This window comes from Dendropsophus ebraccatus, chromosome 7, assembly GCF_027789765.1.
Source record: "Dendropsophus ebraccatus isolate aDenEbr1 chromosome 7, aDenEbr1.pat, whole genome shotgun sequence".
NCBI classification, from domain to species: domain Eukaryota; kingdom Metazoa; phylum Chordata; class Amphibia; order Anura; family Hylidae; genus Dendropsophus; species Dendropsophus ebraccatus.
Window position 1 is genome coordinate 142,061,997 of NC_091460.1, and position 23,584 is coordinate 142,085,580.

The window sequence follows — 23,584 nt, forward strand, 5'->3', positions numbered from 1 at the left end:
TGCTACGGATCCGCCACCCACCCGGATTCCGCTAGAGAAATCCCATAGAAGTCATGGGGGTTTCTGCTCCGATTCCACCAGAGATGAAGAAGAAGAAACTTCAAGCAGAAAACGTTTCTCTTCAATCCCTCGCCTTTTCATCAGTGTGAACATACCCTTAGAACTCAGACACATTTGAAAAGTTAGGAAAAAGTCAGAACTTCAGAAATGGATTCCAGATATTGTCTCAAACTGAGATAGAGGAGCTAAAGACTCCTCATAAAGCCAGAGCAAAAGCGGAGAAAGACTTCTTATTTCAGGTCTGATGCTTCTTTATACAAATCTAACAATTTACGTACATTTTAGCCAAAATTTAACGCATTTTGCAGCCATTTCTGTCGAATTTCCATTCTCTTGCATACTACATTTCGCTCCACAAATGACACAATGAGACCCTCATCCTGAGCAAACAGGAAAAGTCTTAAGGGTGCGTTCACACCTACAGGATCTGCAGCTGATTTTCTGCAACAGATTTCAGTTAAATAACTGAACACAGCATCAAATCTGATGCTGTGTTCAGTTATTTAACTGAAATCTGTTGCAGAAAATCAGCTGCAGATCCTGTAGGTGTGAACGCACCATAAAAAAATAATTTTCTTCCAAAGCTTTTAATGGGTCCATGATCCAACAGGCTTCCAATTTACAATGAAGAATCTGCGATGGTTGAGAGCCGTGCATTAGAAGCAGCGAGGGCCGAATACGCTTTATGTAATATGTCGCATGACTCGGAGTCTAAATGGGCTTAGAGATCCGTCATTTTCACAGCCCACTGCCAGTGTAGAGATAATCGAGTCCAATTCACAAGCCGTCCACTGGGAACTGAAAGCCCCCAATAAGACATTAGTCTATTCCATTACAGGGATGAGCAGAAAAGCCCAGACACACAAGTGATAGAAAGTGCTAGATCTCTAGAAGTGCATTCAAGAGGTCCCAATTAGAAGATAATAGTCTGTACAAATATAAGAAAAAAAAAATATATATATATATACTAAAAGCAATGCAACTCTCTGTATTCTTCTAAGGCCTTTCTCTTTATGGGTAAAAACATTTCATAAAATTATTAAATGTATCAGGAATAATTGGTGAAGAACTGGTAATAACTCCAATAATCACTCCCACCTGACGTTTAGATGTATCGAGAGGAAGAGGACAGGTAGACTGGGTGGTCCTGTATCCTAATGGTGCATATTATCTGACAGAGTTTGGAAGCCAAAGCCAGGAATGGATTTGAAAAGAGGAGGAATATCAGTCTTTACTTTATGACCTGTTCTCTGTTTATAGTCGGTTCCTGGCTTTGCCTTCAAAGATCTGTCAGATAAATCTCATTGTGTAAACGCACCCAGGGGGTCAAACTCCGGCCCTCCAACTGTAGCAAAACTACAATTCCCATCATACCTGGACAGCCAGGATCTTCAGCTGTTTTGCCACAACTGGAGGGCCTTAGTTTGACACCTGTGCTCTAGAAGCACTGGCTACACAGCTCCAGGTAAATATATGAAGAGTTTAGCAGTAGAGGCTAATACAGTATGGCGTCCTATCTCAGGGTCGTATAAACTAGTGATAGAGAAGCTGAACAGTATGATGTATCACTTACATTGTTCTGTGCAGCTGATCCAGAGATCTCCTCCTGAATAACATGGACAATAAGTAGTCCTCTCCATTATGTGCATGAGCCCAGTAGTCCTGGATATTTATGAGAAGCAGAAAACTCCGCTCACCAGCCGCTGATTGGCAGTTATCTATCCATGCTGTGTATAGGCAGTCACCTGTCAATCAGCAGCTGGAGGGCAGGGGCGTAGCAAGAATTCTATTCTCCTGCGTATTAGGAGAACGGCTAAACAAAAATATATAAGTAATACACTGATCTGTCACTAGTTTATGCTGCCCTTATTCAAGGTGACATAAACCTAGTGACAGATTCCCTTTAAGGTACCTGAACCATAGTGTAAAATATGACCCCCCCCCCCTCTCCATTTACCATATGCCATTTATAATACTTATGTCTTTTTATGCGGCCCAGGGGTGTTTAGGCACCAAGACCCGGGGGCCCAAAGCTTTTATATCTCTTCTGCACCCCTGATAACCTCCCTACTCCTTTCTCCAATATCATATATAACCTAGATCAGGAATAGGGAACTTTCGGCCCTCTAGCTATTGCAAAACTACAATTCCCATCATGCCCGGACAGCCAAAGCTAAAGCTTTGGCTGTCCGGGCATGAGGGGAATTGTAGTTTTGCAACAGCTGGAGGGCTGAAGCTTCCCCATCCCTGATCTACTGTAGGTACTAATGACTGAAATGCAAAAAAAAAACAACAATAATATAACAAAAAAAAAATCTAAAGTCTAATTTTCCGGATGAGGAATACTTTTAGTTGCTTGAGAAGCGGCTGCCTTGGAATAACCTGAGCTCTTTTTGCAGGTAATTAAAAAAATATATAAAATGCATCTTCTAGTAGGGTGATATTATTGGCCCGATGGATCCTGTCCCCGATGGTCAGCGCAGTGTATCTCAAGCTAGACACATTCTTGGGACCTGTCCAATTGCCCTTGACTTGGGAAGTTTGATATTATTACAGATCTGCAATTACTCTTCATTATTCTTCATTAAAAAAAGGTCCTCGGCGCTGCGATGCCATCCTAAGCACTGCATGAACTTTTACCTCCCCCCTCTTTTTCCTAGCAACAGAATGAAAGAATGGTGGGGGCCGAAAATATTTAACTGGAGCCCAAGACAGATTAATAGACAAAGAGAAATCAAGCGTTTGCTCCTGTTTCATTAAATCCTCCCAGCCTCCTCCATTTGTAGGAGCATGGGCCTGAGCCAGCAATCAAAATAACATGTCTTGAGCGGCTGGCTGAATGCAAATGATAACATCGACAAACCCGATTAACGCTTTGGGGGCAAGAAAGCTTTTTAAACCCTTGAGTTACAGAAGAGGCGAGCGTACCGACGGGCTAAAGAGCTCTGCTCAACCACCATGACTAATGCTGCGTTTACACGGAACGATTATCGTTTGAATTTGCACGATAACGATCGAATTTGTGTAAACGCAGCGAACGATCGAATGACGAGTGAGAAATCGTTCATCTTGATCTTACAACAATGTTCTTAAATCGTCTTTCGTCGTTCACAAAAAATTTGCAGATCGTTCCGTGTAAACAGTCGTGTACCGATTTAACCTACGTGCGCGATTTTTCTGTACGATATATCGCTCCATTTAAACGCTGATCGTTATAGAAAAAAATAATTACTTCGAAATCGTTAATTGTACGATCGGGCGAATTATCGCTCTGTGTAAATGCAGCATAAAAGGGAGCTGACTGCAGATACATTGAGCCGACTCCTGCAATAAGGGGGAATTATAGGGTAATAAATGGGACCAGATCTGGGACTCCCAATCTCAATCACTCATCTTCTAAGAAATAGAATCAGGGATATTGATAAGATTGATTTCAATACTGTAAACCAGGCATGGGGAACCTTTGGGCCCCCAGCTGTTGCAAAACAACAACTCCCATCATGCCTGGACCTGTCCAGGCATGATGGGAGTTGTTGTTTTGCAACAGCTGGAGGGCCAAAGGTTCCCTATCCCTGGTGTAAACCTTCCACATGCTAAGATTTGTTAAGAATTTGTCCACTTTTGCTACCATTATTCGTGCCCTTCCCACCTTAAAGGGGTACTCCAGCAAAAATCTTTTTCTTTCAAGTCAACTGGTTTCAGAAAGTTATATAGATTTGTAATTTACTTCTATTAAAAAATCTCAAGTCTTCCGGTACTTATCAGCTTCTGTATGTCCTGCAGGAAGTGGTGTATTCTTTCCAGTCTGACACAGTGCTCTCTGCTGCCACCTCTGTCCATGTCAGGAACTGTCCAGAGCAGGAGAGGTTTTCTATGGGGATTTGCTGCTGCTTTGGACAGTTCCTGACATGGACAGAGGTGGCAGCAGAGAGCACTGTGCAGACTGGAGAGAATACACCACTTCCTGCAGGACATACAGCACCTGATAAGTAAGGTATATAATCTAATCTATATAACTTTCTGAAACCAGTTGATTTGAAAGAATTTTTTGTTGTTGCTGGAGTACCCCTTTAAAGAGGTTGTTGTAACAAAAGAACCTCAATTTACTAAGATGCTCCCCAATGCTGAACTAACAGCCTGGGGTCCTGCTGCCCAGACTAGTGAGGGAGTAATCGGGTGGAGGAGAGTACAACTGCAACTATCAATTCAGAAGGGAACAACAAAGGTAACCCTTTACATCTGGTCAATTCATCTTTATTATAAATATCTATTTAGCATAATCTCCCAGATTTACTATTGCCACAATTCTGGTATTTTACACAAAAAAAAAACCTCTCTCAACTGACATGCAACAAAGATAGATATGAGATAGATAGATAAATAGATGTATAAAACAATAATATTTCTTATGTAACCCCTTCACTTCCACAATCTTTATATATATGTTCCTGCAGTGAAGGGACTTTTAATGTGTGTGTGGCTGCTCCAATGTGAGCGGTCCCGCACACAGCAGTGTTCCTGAAGCTGGAGGTAATGACAGGCAGCCGATGTCACACAGCTGCCTGTCATTATCCACCGCAATCTATAGCGATTATGGCGTTTAAGAAAGTCAGTGACAGGATAAGCAAGCTATGTTGTGGGGGTCCCGATCACTTTTCCTGACAAGCAGAGGAGAAACACTTATCTCCGTCTTGTCAGGCAGGCTCTATGAGAAGATTGCCCATAGTACTGATCAATGCTATGCAATGGCATAGCATTGATCAGTGTTTGCAATCCAATGATCGCATCATATGTAACTGTAAAAAAAAAAGTGTAAAAGAATGTTTTAAAAATATTTAAAAGAACGATAAAAGTTAAATTACCTCCTTTCCCATTGTAAAAGTAAAAATATGTAAAAAATAGAAAACAAAAAATAAACATATTAAATATTGTAGTCTGCGGAATTGTCCAATCTATTAAAATATAACAATATTGTTCCCACAAGGTGAATGGCGTAAATGAGAGAGAAGAAAAAAATAAAACAGAACTGATGATTTTTTAAAAATTATATTCTGAAAAAAATTAACAAAAATTAAAAAGTGTTTACGACTCGATGGGCATCGATGACCTTTGGTCATGATGGGGTTAATTACTGATTGGGAAGAGATATAGTGGCGGATTATTTTATGTAAGGTCCAGGCTCGCTCTCCTCCATTTATAGTCACGGCATCATTTACGTCCAAAAATGCCTCGTGCCACCAGCTTACGCTAATGGAAGTGGAGCTGAATACAAGGTGCCGCCGCTGTTCAAACATTCTTCCTTCAATCCATCTTTCCAATTACATTTGCCTTTTGTTTGCAAAAAAAAAAACTAGAAGGCCCCGGCTCCTAATATGATGGAGAGCAAGTAGCTGATTTGTGATGGCTCGGCAGTGGTCGGCATCTCTTTAGGCTTTCTCGAAGGACGCTCTTCTGCCTTTGTTCCCTGGGTTTCATGTTTACAGAAAAGGCTATTTTTTTTTTTTTCTGTTCGGATATACCACCAATTTACCACGCTGCCAACCATCCAATTATTGGTATTCGCGTGAGCCGGAGACTTCTCCCCCTCCCCTCCACTTTTCTTTGGGAGCTGTGAGCTTTTCTTCCTAAATGTAATTAATGAGGCTGATCGCACATGGAGGAGCAGTAAACTCCCGGCACCAGCTCTCCTCATTGACATGTTAATGGGAGGGTCAGCAGCACCTGACCTTCTCCCCGGGATGTTTATATAAAACCAAACCAGCCAATAAAATGCTATACATCTGAGCTATACAGCCAGTGCCAGCCACTTTGCAATGCATAGAATATTTTCTTTAGGAAACGTTGGCCTTTTCAAGCTGGATTAACCCCTTTTCTGAAATGAATTTGTAATGGGCTGGTTAAGTGGGATTACGGACATGACACTGTTTAGAAAATAGCTTTGTCGGGGTCTAAGGCTATGCTCGTACCTAGTGGAAATTTTTTTTTTTGCTGAAGCCACATTTGCTGGTCCACTCATTGACTTTATTATTGGAATCTACGATACAAATCCAGGCCAATGTGGTGAACGGGGAAATCCTTTTCTGCGCCGCCAGGTTTCCATTCCCTTTCAGGGCGAGAACGTTGTAATCTGCAGCACTATTCTGCAATGTAAACCTGACCTACCCCATTATAAGTCAATCGTATTCATCAGGATTAGTTGGAATCAATCTGGATTGGAAGACGTGATCCGTGATCCATATTGACTGTCAAGACTCTGTTAAGAACATACGGTAAACCTTGACACTGAGCGTAAGAGTCCATATTTACACATGTTTTCTAAAGATATCGGTTAAATGGAAGAAGAAAAAAAAGCAATTGAGCATGAGTCTATACACATCCTATTAAAGGGATTGTTTTGCCCCGCAATATTCATGGACAAGAAAAAAAAAGTTATACTCACCTGCCCCAGTCCCCTGCTGCTGTATAAGTCTCTATGGCTCCCAGTTACCACTGAGCTGCACTTCCCACTTTTAGCTTCAAAAACAGGAAGTGACACACAGCGGTGATGAGCAAATTCAGAATAAAGCAGGAAGTGCTGGGGGGTGGGGGGCAGATGAGTGTAATTTTTATGCCAACCTGGGCCCATGGAGGATAAATTTGGGGAATGGTAGTGACCTGTTCTAATTTCTAAGAAAAGGATGCAGATTTATCAAAGGGTGTAAAAAAATGGTTTCTTTCAGCAGTTTACACCAATTACAGCTCACCAGTCACAGGTAAACTGAAAGCTGGACTGTGATTGGTTGCTATGGACAATTTACAGCGGTTTTAACGGAAAGGAAAGGAGGCAGGTCTTTAAAGAGACTCTGTCAGCAGGGGGTTATGGCGTCCTCTCTTAGGGTGGCATAAACTAGTGACAGAGAAGCTGAGCAGAATGATATATCACTTACATTGTTCTGTGCAGCTGATCCAGAGATATTCTCCTGAATAACATGGACAATAAGTCGTCCTCTCCATTATGTGCATGAGCTCAGTAGTCCTGGATATTCATGAGAAGCAGAAAACTCTGACCAACAGCTTCTGATTGGCAGTTATCTATACATACTGTGTATAGGCAGTCAGCTGTCAATCAGCAGCTGGAGGGTGGGGGAAGGGGTGTGGCAAGAATCCTATTCTCCTGCATATTAGGAGAACGGCTGAACAGAACAATGTAAGTAATACACCGATCTGTCACTAGTTTATGCTGCTCTCATTCAAAGCAGAATAAACCTAGTGACAGATTCCCTTTAGGTAAATCTATAGAAAGTATCTCAACAGACACTTCGTGTAATTTACTGCCGCTCCTGACAATATTTTACAATGGTGGTCCAGATGTATTATATGAAAATACAAAAAGTCTGAAAAAGGTTACAGATCTGGATACTTCATTCTGCAGTGTATTCATCCATATTTTTTACAGCATTGACTGGACTACATGAGAATATGTACCCTTGGTTGGACTGAAGGTGAATCCATGCTTGCATTAGAGAAGAGTTAGAAGGAGCTGAGGGAAGATCATGCACCCCCCGCCGGTATATATTTGGCTATTATCTCCCCCCGACATGACTGATTCAGAAGTATGTAAATACTGGAAGTGTTTGCGTGGGGACACTCATTACAATGTCGATGTGAACACACAGCTTCTTGATGTCAGCCTTCAGCTAAAATGATTTTTTGTTTAGCTGTGACAAGCAGAACAATTTACATTAATAATGCCTTGTTAGACCTTCTGGATGCACTGTGTACAAGAGTCAACCCTAGAACTGCAGCGTATCCTACTGTATACTGTTCCTGCCATACTGCACAGGGTACACTGGGGGGTACAAAAAATAAATATGTTTTTATAAGATTTTGTGGCTTTGGTGCCCCCCTGATTCCAGCAATGTATTTATTTTGTTCCTATGACCCCCTCATATGTCATAGAGATATATCACAAGGTTTTATCCGTCTGGAGTGTCCAACCGGCCAGGAGATGTACGCCCATAAGGTAAGTATTTGGGCCCGTCCAGGTCTCATAGACATAGAGTATTGTTTGACTGATAAAAACTTTGAAAAGTCCCTAGGACATGACAAAAGTTTTTTTTTTTTTTTTTAGTTTTTTTTTTAGTTATAAGTACACTTTAAAGTGTCACTGTCATTTTGCTAAAACTTTCGACATGTTATAGAGACATCATAGAGACATGTCATAAGTTTTCATCGGTCCGGGTTTGAGTGTACAGACCTATACCGATCAGGAGTTAGATCCGGGAGAAGACGTGATGTAGCGTGATCATTCAGACTCTATAGAGCTCCATTTTAAGTCTGACTGATCACGTGATACAGAGCCAGGAGAGGACAACACTTAGTGCGGTCTTCTCCTGGCTCTGTCTCCAGATCGGTATAGGTGTGAACACTCAGACCCAGACCAATCGAAACCTTCGACATGTCTCTATGACTTTTGACATTTTTCAAAACGACATTTTGGTTGTCGGGTGTGAGTGTTAAGACCCATACCGTTCTGGAGACAGAGCCAGGAGAAGACCGCGCTAAGTGCTGTCTTCTCCAGGCGCTGTGTCACGTGTCTCGGGATTATAATGGAGCTCTATGGAGCCTGACTGATTATGCTAACACAGAGCAGGAAGAAGACACTCGCTGCAGCGCAGTCCTCTCCCTGCTTCTTCTCCTGATCGGTATAGGTGTGAACACTCAGACCCAGACTGATCAAAACGTTTGACATGTCTCTATGACAAAACGACAGTGATACTTTAAGCATGAATGGCTGCAACCACCAGGGCCAATTCTAGGTTTTCTGCTGCCTGAGGTGAAACCTGAAACCTCCCCCCTCCCCCACAAGTCTATTCAAAATGATAAGTAAGACGTGTGCAGAAAATCTGCAGCTTATAATAATAAGTGCCCACACAATCCAGCTCCACCATAAATCACCCTGTCCCAGCACTACCTTCCATCCTCTGTGAAGACAAGACAGAAGAAGTTTCAAAGTTTCCAATTCCACCAGTGTATATACAATTCTTCAATCTTAATTGCTTCTCCAAGAATAAAAGCCCCCGACATATACAAGAGGCAATGCATTGTGACTGCTCTTGGTGATCTTATTCATGGTCATACTACCGTTACACCTTGTGCTCCATATAAAAGGGCAGTGATCACTTGTAGTGATGGGTGACGCATATAACAATACCTGCAGAGTGTTTGAAGTCCTGACTTCCTTACATTATAGGTCTGTGTCCAGATATCATTTACAGGTCATGAGGTGAATGAAGTCAGTGGTGTGTAGCAGACAGTATCATTAATGGCCACTCTATAACCTTTGCCGCCCTTCAGAGACGCTACAAATCTGCCACCTCAGCAATAAACTACTTTCGCCTCATGGCAGAAACGGTTCTGACACCCCCCACACACCTCCCACCTGTCCCAGATCCAGTGGCACAGTTCTGGATATTCACAAGCCCTCTGCAAAAGATACTTGTTCCCATGCTGGCTGATACTTCTTGGTCACCCAATCTGATTCCAAGTCTAAGGGATCTGCCCAAACTGATTCCCAAGTGCTAAGTGGAGGGGTCACTTCTGGTTATGGCAAGAAGCCTTCATGGTAGCTTTGTGGTGCATGTTCAAGATGACTTATCTAACACATTACTGCTCTGCCAGAGAGGGTCCACCCATGTGCGCGTGAGACATCCTATTCAATCAATGGGACTGGCGGAAAGTGGAAATTCCGCCCCAATTCCATAGTGTGAACATTCCCATATAGCAGGGAGCACTAAACAGGGACATACCATAAAAGTAGCACCGCTATTAAAACTCACTGACTTAGATATCTTGAGTTGTAGAAAACCGGCAGTGAACATATATGGTGCAAATTGCAATGATATTAGATGTCATATATCCCAATAGCTATCGGCATTATGTTGGTTAGTATTCTCTGTGCTCCTACCTGTCCATGACCCGGAAGAGATCCATAAGCCATCTGTTGATTCAGAAGTCCTTTCTGCTTCATTATAAGCAGCCGCTTCTGCTCTTCGCTCAAATGACTCATCTGAGGCGGCATGGGAGGTTGCTGCTGCTGCGGCTGTTGCTGCATGTATGGTAACATGGCATTCTTATTTTGGTTGGCAATTGGAGGGGTCATTCTTTGATTTATTTCCGCACTAAAGTGCGATAGCGGTTTAGTATTACCGTAATTGAGCATATTGGGATTTTTACTGATAGAGCTGGAATTTAAATTGCTTGTCTGCTGGTTTATCATGTTCATGTGGCTTTGAGGGAGGTAGTTGTTTATTGTGGTTTTGGGGGGATTATTCGCCATCGGAGGTACAATAGCATTTTGGTTGTTGAAAGCTTGGGGATACATCATTGGACTATTTGGCTTTTCGGTACCAAAGGCTCCACCGTACGGGCTAGATGGAGGCCCCACGGGTGACCAACTGGAAGGCTGGCTTGTATGCGGCGGTTGCTGCTGCGGCTGTTGCTGCTTTTGTTGGATGAGTTTTGCTCGTTGCTGTTGTTGAGCTGCCATTTGTTTGAGCTGCTCAGCTGGAGACAAGTCCGCACTTGGGAGGTTTACAGAGCCACTTCCAGAACTAGACGTTGGAGTCATGACATATCCATTACCAGGTCTTGTTGAGGTTTGACCCGGCGTATGAGGTGGATTAGGAGTCTGTGGAGATTGGACAACACAACTTGCTGGCGAACCAGCAAGCATTAAGGTAGATGGAGCACTGGAGACTGAGGGTATGCTGGAAACAGAAGAGACATTAGAAAAAGAAGGACCGGATGAGGATGGACGAACCTGCGGAGAGCCCATAGAGACATGAGGGAACGGAGAATGGGATGGGTCACTCTTTACACTGGCACTTTCTTGAGTAAGGGGAGTTTGGGCTGTAGGTCTGGAAAAATCTATCTCCTTCTTCTCCTCAAAGTCCTCATTGAATAAATCCTGTATGTCATCCTCTGGGACAGTATTGGCGAGCTCGTCGATCAGTTCCTGCCATTCTTGATCGTTCAAATTTATGTCCGAGAAAAGTTTATTTTGGTTGGAGAGGGAAGTATCGGACGTGTCAATGACCGAGGCGTCATCTAGTGGTTCTTGCTTCATCTCCTTATTTAGGATATTGAAACTCTCCTCCAGATCGCTGGCGTTCGAGCCGTTTACCGCTAGCTTCCCGTCCTGCTGGCTGCCATTCTTATTTAAGTCTTCTAATCCTACTGTATGTGTTACATTGTTTGTAACAGGTAGATGTGGCTTTATATCAAGCTGGTGAAGAGGCGATACAGAAGGCAGTGGTATATTTGACATATTATTAAGAGTGTCCATGCCTGGCATTTCTTTCCTTCGCCGTTTAGCAGAGGGTGAAAACCTCCCATCGCAGATGCCATTCTGCTGCTCTCCGTTAAGTGGTGAACGGGCGCCTTCTAACTTCTTCTGTACGGCTTCTTGAAGCTAAGAAGAAAAGACAAAATATATATAAGTCCATGTGAAATTACAAGTTTTAATTCTCAACAAAGCGCGGTACATCCAATTATCCTTTGGTTTAAAGTAACTCTGCACCCACAATTTACTCCCACCCCCAAACCACTTGTACCTTCGGATAGCTGCTTTTAATCCAAGATCTGTCCTGGGGTCCGTTCGGCAGGTGATGCAGTTATTGTCCTAAAAAACAACTTTTAAACTTGCAGCCCTGTGTCAAATTGGCGTGGTCTAGAGTGTCTGTGCCCTAGGCCTGCACCGCCTCTCCTTCCCTCCTCCCCGCCCTCTTCACCATAAGGAATGCCTCTGGGTAGGATTTCTCCTAATCACTTGTCTGAACACTGCACAGGTGCTGGGTGATTAAGGCTCATGTGCAGTGTTCAGACAAGTGATGATTAGGAGGAAATTCTGCCTGAGGTCCTAATGATGAGGAGGGCGGGGAGGAGAGACGGAGAGGCGGTGCAGGACTAGGGCACAGGCACTCTAAGCCATGCCAATTTGATACAGGGCTGCAAGTTTAAAAGTTGTTTTTTAGGACAATAACTGCATCACCGCAGGACAGATCTTGAATTAAAAGCAGCTATCCGGCGGTGAAATCGGTTTTGGGAGGGGGGGTTACAGAGTCACTTTAAGCATAAACATGTGAGACAAAAAAATTACAATTTTTTTTAAAATTAACACTGGAGTTACGTATAACGTCAGGTTACAAAGTCATATTCCGAATTTTCAACCACATTTTTTTTTAAACCATACCATTCCTACCTGTCTTAACAATGAATCTATGAAAGAAACAAAAAAAAAAAAAAATCACCAAGAAAATTAAGATAAAAAAAATCTATATATAATCTGCATATACTGTATGTGTCACAACACGGCTGTGTTTCCTTGGCATCAAAGTGGATTAAACATATCTGCCGAAAGCAAAAAAATAAAAAATACCCCCCTTCCCCCCAAAAAACTTCTTAAGCCTAAAGCATGCCCATTAACAGCTCACCCTGAGGTGTGCATCCAGCAAACAGCAAAGCAGCACAAATAAAACCCTTCATGGCATCTGTCTTTGTCATACGTCTTTAATGTTTGAAGTGTTTTCGAGACACACCTTTAGCTGTTCCTAATATCAAAGACGTCTCCTGACTTAGACCAGAGTGCCATCACAGGCAGTACGGCTGATCCACGCAGGCATGTAAAACCAGCACGACTGACACCGGCTCTTGTCGGGGCCTGTTACACCCGGGCGTTAAGGGACCTGAGGAAGGTGAGGCTTCTAGCTTACAGCAGATCAAAGACGGCACAGATCCCCAGCGCTGACATCACATCCATGTCCCACAGCAGCTGTGGTCTGTGCAGGAGGATGAAATCATTCTCACTACTTGCTGTGTATGTTCGGTATATATCGGTATAAAAAAAAAGGACATGGAAGTGGTGACATAAATGCTAAAAATGTGGACTGGATCTGGCATGGTGTGCTGTGAAAAAGAACACGTTACGCTCCAAAGACGTTTGCATTGTAGTATTGTAGTAGAGGAAGGCAGGGGGTGCGGGAAATAATAAAATATTCTCCCCTGTCCCTATAGCTTCGCTCCTGGGTCCTGTTGACAGATGATGGTCACCTACAGCTCCTCCTGTGACATCGACTGCCAGCTCAGCCAATCAGTGACCGGGGCGGGACACCACTCCAGTCACTAATTGGCTGAGCGGGCAATGACGTTGCAGCTGGAAAAGCTACGTACCAAGACTCCAGCCAAAAATGACACCTGACTAACGGGAGCAGCACTATGGAGGCACGGGGAGGGGTGAGTTTACTTTGTTTATTATTTTCCCGCCCCCACCTTCCTCCCATTTTTTTATTTCACAGGACTTCTCCTTTAACAGCACAAACCATATGATGTCCAATGTACCTAACTGTGGTGCAAAGGCAGAAATCAATAGTAGATGCGATTTTAAGAAACGTTGTAACTGGGTTTATTAGACCAAAAAAAATGAATTTTTATCATGAAAAAGCAGTTTGAAGCTCTCCCCCTCCTGTCTTCATGGTTCTCTATGGAGAGGGGAGGGGTGCAGGGAGATGAGGCACCAAAACAGGACAACAAAGAGTTAATTTACAGCTACATCACCGGCCTATTTCCTCTGAAGTCAGCACTGACCTCTCTGACCTCTGAATACCGGCTTTCACACAGCTCCCACTGTGTAAGCCTTTGTTCTCTGCTCTCTGCTGGCGACTAATCTCCCTCCTCCCCTCTCCATAGAACAGACAGGGCCCGACTGATGTAAAAGAGTGGAAATTTTCTGATAATGAGCAGTGAATGAGAGAGGGGGGGGGGGGGACCTGGGGAAAGTCTTTTTGAATGCAGATAATGGCATATTTGCCTAATAAACCCAATTACAAAGTTTCTAAAAATCGCCTGGACTATTGATTTCTGGAAAAAAAAAAAATACAGTGACACTTTAATAAAAACAGACACTGCTGGAAGGTTACATGAAAATTTCATATCACATTACTCATTGATTGTTATTGAGACTCACAGCGACAGGGAAAGCATCAACTGCGACTGGAACGGTAGATGAAAGGGGTTATCCGGGATTGGAAGGAGCACAACTATTTCTCCAGGTTGTGGGTTGTATTATAATTCAGCTCCATTCACTTCAATGGAACTAAGCTGCCAAAACCCAAACCCAAACCAAGGACAGGAGAGGCGCCATGTTTTTCTAAGCCTGAATAACTACTTGTTATGTATGGCTCTCCTAAGGGCTGACAAAGTGCTATAACACATAGAATTTAGAGTCTATGACAGATATGATGGATCTTTCGTGTCCTGTTCTGTACTGGATCCAAAGAGGTCATGATGCGTGCACTTTGACACAATGGGGGAGATTTATCAGACATGGTGTAAAGTGACACTGGCTCAGTCGCCCCCGGCAACCAATCAGATTCCACCTCTCATTCCTCACAGACACTTTGGAAAATGAAAGGTGGAATCTGATTGGTTGCTAGGGGCAACTGAGCCAGTCTCACTTTACACCATGTCTGATAAATCAGCCCCAAATGAATCTATCTGGATTCCGCTGACACTGATCTATATCAGTGCAAATTCTATGTAATGTTTGCCACCATAGAGTGTCAGGAACCTCACAAAAAACAACTAATATGGGAATTGAGCTTTACCCTTGCGCCCAAGCACAGTTTAAAGGGAAAGTTCACCCATTTTTTTATTCTTTCAAATCAACTTGTGCCAGAAAGTGCCAAAGATTTGTCATTTACTTCTATAAAAAAAAATCTCAAGTCTTTCAGTACTTATCAGCTACTGTAAGTCCTGCAGGAAGTGGTGTATTCTTTCCAGTCTGACACAGTGCTCTCTGCTGCCACCTCTGTCCATGTCAGGAACTGCCCAGAGCAGGAGAGCATTTTCTATTACTCTGGACAGTTCCTGACACAGACTGAGGTGGCACTGTGCCAGACTGAAATGAATACACTACTTTCTGCAGAACATACAGCAGCTGATAAGTGCTGAAAGACTGAAGATTTTTTTTTTTTTTCCATAGAAGTAAAGTACAAATCTCTGGCACTTTCTGGAACCAGTTGATGTGAAAGAAAAAGATCCCTTTAAGGGCTCATCGCAGCTATTTTTTTTTTATCATTGCTGTGCTTTCAACCTTCTGTAAGAATAAGGAATCGTACTGAACGGTCGGTCCTGATATCTATCTACGTCTCTTTATTTCATGTTAATAACCAATCCTAATTAAACAAACAAAAAAAACTGAGTACAAAAAAACAAGAACAAAAAGAAAAAGAAGAAGAAGAAGAAGAAGAAGAAGAAGAAGAAGAAGAAGAAGAAGAAGAAGAATAAGAAGAAGAAGAAAAAGAAAAAGAAGAAGAAGAAGAAGAAGAAGAGCCTTTGAGAAATGATCTGTGAAACTGTTAAATAAGAGCTTGAAATGAAGCGTTCCATTTAGAGATGCGGCGGCGGCTTCTGCATAAACACGAGGGGTACTCGAGGTTTTATGTGCCTGGAGGAGAAGCTCTGCTCTAAACCACCAGCAGCAATTCATTCCTCCAAAGAGATTAAGCCAAGGTGCTGTTGTTATGGTAACCGTCTTTGCCTATCACGATCTCTCCTCGCTGGGCTCCGATAACCTATTCACTGCCAGCACCACCTACAATACACCAGCACAAGGCAGGTACCAGATACACTATGTCAGCTCAAGGTCTGGGGCGGCCACCACGTGCAATATGTTTTATATACCGACATCACCGTTTCCTCACAACAAGTTAAAGCTTCTGGAAATTTTTGGGCAATGTAGTCAGATTTGGGAAAATTTGCTGCTCTTCAATCATAACGGAGACAGAAGAGTTTTATACATGGAAGATGAATTAACGGGCATGGCCTGAAAGGGCCTTTCTTTTGTTTATTAACTTAATAATAATAATAATAATAATAATAATAAAAAGCATAATAATAACAAAAATATTAATAATAATAATAGGCATAATAACAGGAATAATAATAATAATAATAATAATAGGCACTACTATTAGTACTACTACTAATAATAATAATAGTATATCATAACAAATCAGTAAATGCAGGTATGTATGTGTGAATGTTTGAAAAAAAAAATATTATTTTACTATAATAAATTATATTATTATTATTATATTATATATAAAATTATTTACTATTGTTATATATTTTTTTATTATATATACTACTACTATATATAATACTTTTCATTATATATATATATATATATATATATATATATATATATATATATATATAATACAAGTATTATCATTATTATTATTACTACTGCTGAGAAGTTCAGGGGTGTGGTGGCTGAACATAACAACATGCACCTACCCAGGGGTGTAGCTACCACTATAGCAGCTGCTATGGGGCCCATCACATCAGGGGGGCCCCATTGCCCGCTGCTGCAATACACTGGGCCCCTTGAGCTGTCATCATTTGCAGCAACAGGTGGACAGCTTAAGGTCAGTTGGGAAGGAAGGGGGGCCCAATCAAAAGTTCACTATGGGGCCCAGCCATTTCTAGGTACGTCCCTGCACCTACCTCCCTGGCTCCATCGCTGGGGTCCGCTGTCCTCCGCTCCAGTTCCCCGGTCACTTCCTGGTCTGAGCGGAGTCCTCGGTCTTGATGTGTCAGCCCCGTCAGCCGGTCAGGAACAGCCGTAGTGGGGTCCCACCTCGCTCACTGACTGCCCAAGTGGGGCTGACACATCATGATCCGGGGCCCTGCTCAGACCAGGAAGCAACAGGAGGACCGGGAACCAGAGCGGAGGAGAGCGGACCCCAGTGCCAGAGCCGGGGGAGGTAGGTGCATGTTGTTATGTTCAGCCTCCTCCTCCCCGGCTCAGAGCCTGGACTTCTCCTATAATTTATTATGTCATGCAGAGTAACGCTTACCCTATCCTTCAGACAGCTGACAGCCAACCCTAAAACCATCATAAACTCACACATTTGGATTGGGTGGACGTGGATATTTATTGCCGTGGGGAAGTGAGGATAAGCAGCTGCCAGACGCCATTGGTGCCGACTATCTCCAGAGAGAACCGGGAGTCTGTCAGGGTAAAATACAGCATGCCTAATTCTTGTTTCCACGACAGCAGACACCGGGGGACGGCGAAGCGGCATTGCTGTACATTACATTGATGGATCAGCCTGGTAAAAATCAGAAACTATTTTTCTTTTATTCATCTTGTTTTTTTTTTTCTTGCCATCTATGTAAATGCAGTTCTGGAATTCTTATCATAGACCGGGAAAAGCAGGATAGACAGCTGTATTGTTTAACACTGATGAGCTCTATATGTAACCGTCACTTCAACAAACTTTGAATAGATCAATAGTACAAGCAAATATAAGAAACTTTGTTGTAGATCAGAGAAAAGTACTTGATTCTGTTTGTTCAGACTTCCCATCTTACTAAACTTTCATTTACTCTGGAAAAACCCCCCAGCTCTAATACAACTGAGAGATCATGTTACAGGCTGGCCATACCCGTTTATGGAGAAGGAAGTAACAGATCTTACTCCATTGCTTGATTTACAGCTTAGACTGTTAACTTCTTCTCTATAATGTCTTCCATGCTGCTGCTGATTTTTAGGGTATACTATAATAACATAGATGAGCATAATCTTCTCTCCTGTGTGTCTGCAGTTTAAGGAAGCCTAAGAGACTAAGCCCCGCCCACTAGCCCAGGGACAATTGAAAATTAGGACTATAGCTTGCAGCGCAGAAATCTGGTAAAATTTGGCATAAAGCATTTAAACAGACAGAAATACTGCTGCTGAACATCACATCTCATCCTACAAACATATGTGACATGACAGATATGCTTACAGGGGTACTCCACTCATACATAACCTTTGATATGTTGCTGCCCATGGTGAAACTAACTATTTGTTCCATACATGTTATCTAATCCGTCTCCTTCCCCCAGTTCTCAGCTGCTGCTTTCTGCTGAAGACACAAAATTCTGTGTGTGAGCCTTTCTCTCTATCTCCCCGTCCCTTCTGAGACGGCTGATGTAAAAAAGCCCCTGACTGTCTTTATCTGCAACACTGTAGGTTCTTTGTAATGCTGGGAGGGCGATTCTGAGGTCAAGTTGCTAATGAACTCATTGTGATTCATCCTCCCAGCATTACAAAGAAGCTACAATGTTGCAGATAAAGCCTGCCAGAGACTTGTTTACATCAACTGTCTCAGAAGGGAGGGGAGAGGAGGGGGAGACAGAGAGAAGGGCTCACACACAGATTTTTTTTGTTTTCAGTGAGATGCAGCAGCTGAGAACTGGGGGAAGGAGACTGAATAGATAATAACAACAAGTATGGAAGGAATTGTTAGTCTCACCATGGGCAGCAACATATCAAAAGTTATGTTTCAGTGCAATACCTTTTTAAAAACTTTCCAGTACAAAAAAACTACAAAAATAAAACAATCTTTGTATATTTGTAGGCTGAGTTGATCCTTGAGTAATGCTGAATCTCATATAATAATGTGCGTGTCGGGGATCACCGAGTCTCATACAATCTGTTCTCCATGAGTGTGTGGGTAACACTCAGAATTGTTATACTGGTAATATAGATAGAAAACAGAACTTTTTCAGGGCTCACATAAAACTTCATTTACACATTGGATCATTAAGTGCTGTGCAATAGACACGACTTAGAAATGTAGCACAACAAATAGCAGTGACGACTAGTTACAATATTTCTTCATAACAACAGATTGCGCGTTCCTTCCCGGCGAGAATGGAAGAGCTGCTGAAGGCGAATATCACTCCGGAACAGGTTTATAGTCTGCACACCCAGATGGTCCCTGATACAGAGACGCCCCAGTTACGTTTCGCCTTCTTTCCTGCGCGTTGAGTAGCCGAGCCATTGTCGGCCTGCAGTAACCTTATTAGTAAGTGCGCACAAAATTTCCAAGGATGAGCCGTGTTTTCGTTAGGCGATCCTTGACTATGATGTCCCTGAAAATGTTCCTGTTAAAGAAAAAAAAAATCTATCCAGTATGATTAATGTTTGTGTGTGCGCCATTGTGACCATAATGGCCGTGCTATTTGCTGGGTCAGTGATCGCTCCTAATGGCCAATAACATTTTCCTCTTTGGGAAAAATTTCTATTATTAGGACCTGTTCACACTGAGTAATTCTTGTGGAATTTAAGCGGCAGAGAGAGCGGAGGGCGCACAAAATCAATGAATAGGACAGACAGAACTTCAAACGCAGGATCCGCTTGAAACACGGCGAGAATTACTCAGTGTAAACAGGCCCTTAAAGGGACACTCCAAGAAATCTGATAGACTGTGCTAGGGCATGTGCACACTGAGAAGAAGGCAAGGAATTAAAGAGGAATGTTTTCTGCAGAATTTGAGCGAAATTCAAGCCCCATTGACTTCTATAGGATTTCTCTAGCTAAATCCGCATCAGAAATTAAAAATGTTAATTCATTGGGCCCTCGCACACTACGGAAATCACGCGGATAACTTGCCGCAGATTCCATGCGCGCTCCTGCTTGATCATCTGGCCATCCCATAGGCTTCATTCAAGGCTCCGGCGGATTCAGTCATACGCCCAAAGAATTGACATGGTGGAATCCGCCTGACCATAGAATGGAGCCCATGGGACAGGCGGAACTTCAAACGAGATCGCGCAGAGGGGGGGCGCGATTAAGTTTGGGGGTCTGTTGGATTAGTGAGTGACAAAATCCAAGGCAAGTTATCCAGATTTCCGTAGCATGCAAAGGCCCTTTGGGCAGAAAGCGGATCTGCTGTAGAAAATTTTGCTTACAAATTCCGCCATGTGGACAACAAAGCGGAATCCTATTGAACACAATGGAGCATGGCTCTGCACATATTTTACGGGAGGAATTCTAAGTAGAAATTAGGAGTGGATTCTGGATTCATCGCCTATTCCTCAGTGTGCACACACCCCTACACCTAAGGACTGAAGGGACACTGCATGACACTAGTATACATTCAGAAACAGTGGACCCAACTACGTCCAGTCCATTGCACTCAATGATCCCAGTGCAGGCAGTATATACCGATACACCTTTTTGCTGATGTGCTGACGCATACTGTACTTTAACAGTGTGAACCCAGCCCAAGATGTCTTACCCCCCGCACCGTTTCGCAGTTAGACTGGACAATGTGCCACAAGCTTCTAATGCAAATATTATTACCACACACAGGTTTGTAGCTGCCGTCTACCTTGTGCCAGTTCTCTCCCACCGGGATGATCCTTAGCGCTTCAGAGATTCCCTGGCAAAGCTTTTCTGTCAGTGTCTGATTTGGTTCAGATCAACAGCAAAAAAAGCCAAGTTACTGACCTTGATCTGACCTTGTTTTGCAGAGCTGCAGCTAAAAACCGTGAGCAAAGTATGGTTACATGGAAGGGGCGGCTGTATCCATACTGACGCAGGAGCAGTGTCATACATTACCGACGGCTGAAACCAAAAACGTCTTTACATAAAAAGCATTAAAGGAGAAGTCCGGAGGAAATAATAAATTGCCAGCAGGCAGGGGGAGGGGGGAACATAATAAACAAGAGCTACTTACCTCTCCCTGTGCCTGAGACTCATGAACAAACTAAGTTTCCCCCCAGTTCTGATGTTCTGGGGGAAAATACCTGCCCACTCAGCCAATCAGAGGCTGGAGTGGTTTCCCGTTACTGGCTGAGCAGGAAATCCATCAGCTGAGTTGTGACGTTACTGGGGAAGGAGATCCAGGCAGGAGTCCCGGAGCGGTAAGGCAGTGCTGTGGAGGCACGGGGAGAGGTAAGTACAGTTTGATTATTATGTTCCCCCCTGGCTCTGCCTAAAGGAAAATTATCATTTTCATTGGACTTCTCCTTTAGAACCAAGCTCCGCATTAGATCTAACTCTGCGCTCTACTTTTCTAAGATAAAATTCTGCCGCTAGATATGATTGATATATGTGTCTTAAAGGGGTTATCAGGGGATAAAAAAAGCAATTGTGGTTGGAGTGTTAAAAAATAAAAAACATATACTCACCTACCCCAATCCCCTCACAGCCACTGCCCCCAACAATCCAGGTGCTTGGTTCTCTTGACCACTTATTGGTTGGTGATGATGCACCGTCCCCATAGGAACTGCCATACTTAACCAATTACTGACTGGGGCCAGACACTGCTGCTTTATTTCTTTGAAAACAAAAGGGTCGGGACGTTGAAATCCCACATGCCCAATAGAAATGAACGACACTCCTCTCCTGCTCTGGACAGTTCCTGACATGGACAAAGGTGGCAGCAGAGAGCACTGTGTCAGACTGGAAAGAATATACCACCTACAGGACATACAGCAGCTGATAAGTATGGGAAAATTTTTAAATAGAAGTACATTATAAAACTATACAACTTTCTGAAACCAGTTGATTTGAAAGAAAAAGATTTTCGCCGGAGTACCCCTTTAAGATTTTCCAATAACAAGTGATATCGGCTAATATCAATAAGCCTCTGCTGTCAGATTACCTTTATGATCTACTTCTTGCTTCAAATGTAGTGAAATTGAGACAATATGGAGGTCTGTGAATATGCAAGAGATACAGTATCCACCTATGAGAACGGCTTTATCTATACGCTGCTTGTTTCCTATTCCTACCGCAGCAATAAAAACACGCGCTATCTCTCAGCGCTCATCGGAGATCTCACAGTAAATAGTCAGGTGACTGTCTGATGGTGCGTGGCAGGACTGACAGCTCTCATCTTCTATCTACCTTTTATAATAAACTCTACAGCAAAGCATTGCATCTCCTCCACCAGGACGGCTCTTCAATTCTTTAGGCTATGTTCACACTACGTATATTTCAGTCAGTATATTTCAGTCAGTATATGTATATTTCAGTCAGTATATGTATATTTCAGTCAGTATTGTGGTCCTCATATTGCAACCAAAACCAGGAGTGGATTAAAAACACAGAAAGGCTCTGTTCACACAATGTTGAAATTGAGTGGATGGCCGCCATGTAAGGTACAAACCCACTTGACGTATTTGCTGCGTGAATCAGTCTTAAAAATAAGCAGGCAAAACGCAGGTTGGCTTTGTACGATTGTTCTGTGTTAAAATACGCAATTGCGTATTTTTGAAGCATGAAGCTTGTTGTTAGCAAAGCATCAGTTGTTAACAACCTGTGTGAAAAACGCATGTAGCTTCACGCTTCAAAAATACGCAATTGCGTATTTTAACTCAGAACGATTGTATAAAGCTAACCTGCGTTTCGCTTTCTTATTTTAAGACTGATTCACGCAGCAAATACGTCAAGTGGGTTTGTACCCTTAATGGCAAATATTTGCTGTTACTTTAAAACAACGGCTGTTATATTGAAATAATGGCCGTTATTTACCGTTATATGGCGGCCATCCACTCAATTTCAACATTGTGTGAACAGAGCCTTTCTGTGTTTTTAATCCACTCCTGGTTTTGGTTGCAATACTGACTGAAATATACGTAGTGTGAACGCAGCCTAAAACGTAAAACGATGCCTATATTGTACGTGTGAGTACACGCTTAGGCTATGTTCACACACAGTAAGAGACCGGCCAGGTCATGGAACGGCCAGTCTCTGAAAAGATCTGCAGTACCGGCCGGATGATCTTTAGGGCCGCAGAATTCTGATGCGGGTGCATTCGTGTTCGCATACATTGGAACTCCCCACAGCACACTATGGAGCGTGTGGCCGGAGCCGCTCGTTCCATAGTGTGCACTGACAGGATTTTCTGTGGTCGCTATTCAATGAAACATGTCAGTTGTTTGCGGCGCCACGAGAGATCCCATAGAAGATAAAGCAGTGTGTCTTTTCGTACAAAGTACAGTCGTTGTTGTCGATTGCAACAACGGCCGTACTTTTATGAAGAAATACGCTGTGGGAACATAGCCATATATTGTATATATGAGCACACGCCTTATATTGTATGTGTGAGTACACGCTTAGGCTATTTTCACACTACGTATGAGACCGGGCGTTCCGTGACCCAGGCCGGGTCACGGAACAGCCGGTCTCTGGCCGGATCATCTCGGCCAGAACTTAAGTACCGGGTGATCTTTTCGGCCGCAGAGCTCTGATGAGAAGAACTCACTTATATTGTATGTATGAGTACACGCTTATTGTACGCGTGAGAACACGCTTATATATATATATATATATATATATATATATATGAACACGCTTATATTGTATGTGTGAGTACACGCTTATATTGTATGTGTAATTGGGGAATTAAGTTGAAACTTCAAGTACAGCTGGGACTGATGTAACTTCCCAATGCAAAGCTGTGTAATATGTCAGCACCTCATAAAATATAAGCTAATAATAATCCAGACTCTCAGGCCAAGCAGCAGACGAGGTTTGTGTGGTGACAGCTTTAACAGATAGCCGACTCCTGGCAGAACAATGCTGCGGCCACTGAGACAGAGGAAGAGGAGCAAGAGGAACCTTTATACATATATAGGCCGGGGCTAAAGGTCATCTACACCAGACACTGCTCTCCATGCACCAGATTCATCCATGCCT

The 23,584-nt window shown here is 42.9% G+C and overlaps 1 protein-coding gene across 3 annotated transcripts in view; it reads right to left on the minus strand.

The window, feature by feature from the left end:
- Positions 1–23,584, minus strand: part of MAML3 (mastermind like transcriptional coactivator 3) — a 243,185-nt gene that overhangs the window by 86,725 nt on the left and 132,876 nt on the right. For all 3 annotated transcript variants that reach the window (XM_069978621.1, XM_069978620.1, XM_069978622.1), the window contains exon 2: positions 10,007–11,512. In XM_069978621.1, coding sequence (XP_069834722.1) covers positions 10,007–11,512 — 1,506 coding nt within the window. The remainder of the gene's footprint in view (positions 1–10,006; positions 11,513–23,584) is intronic.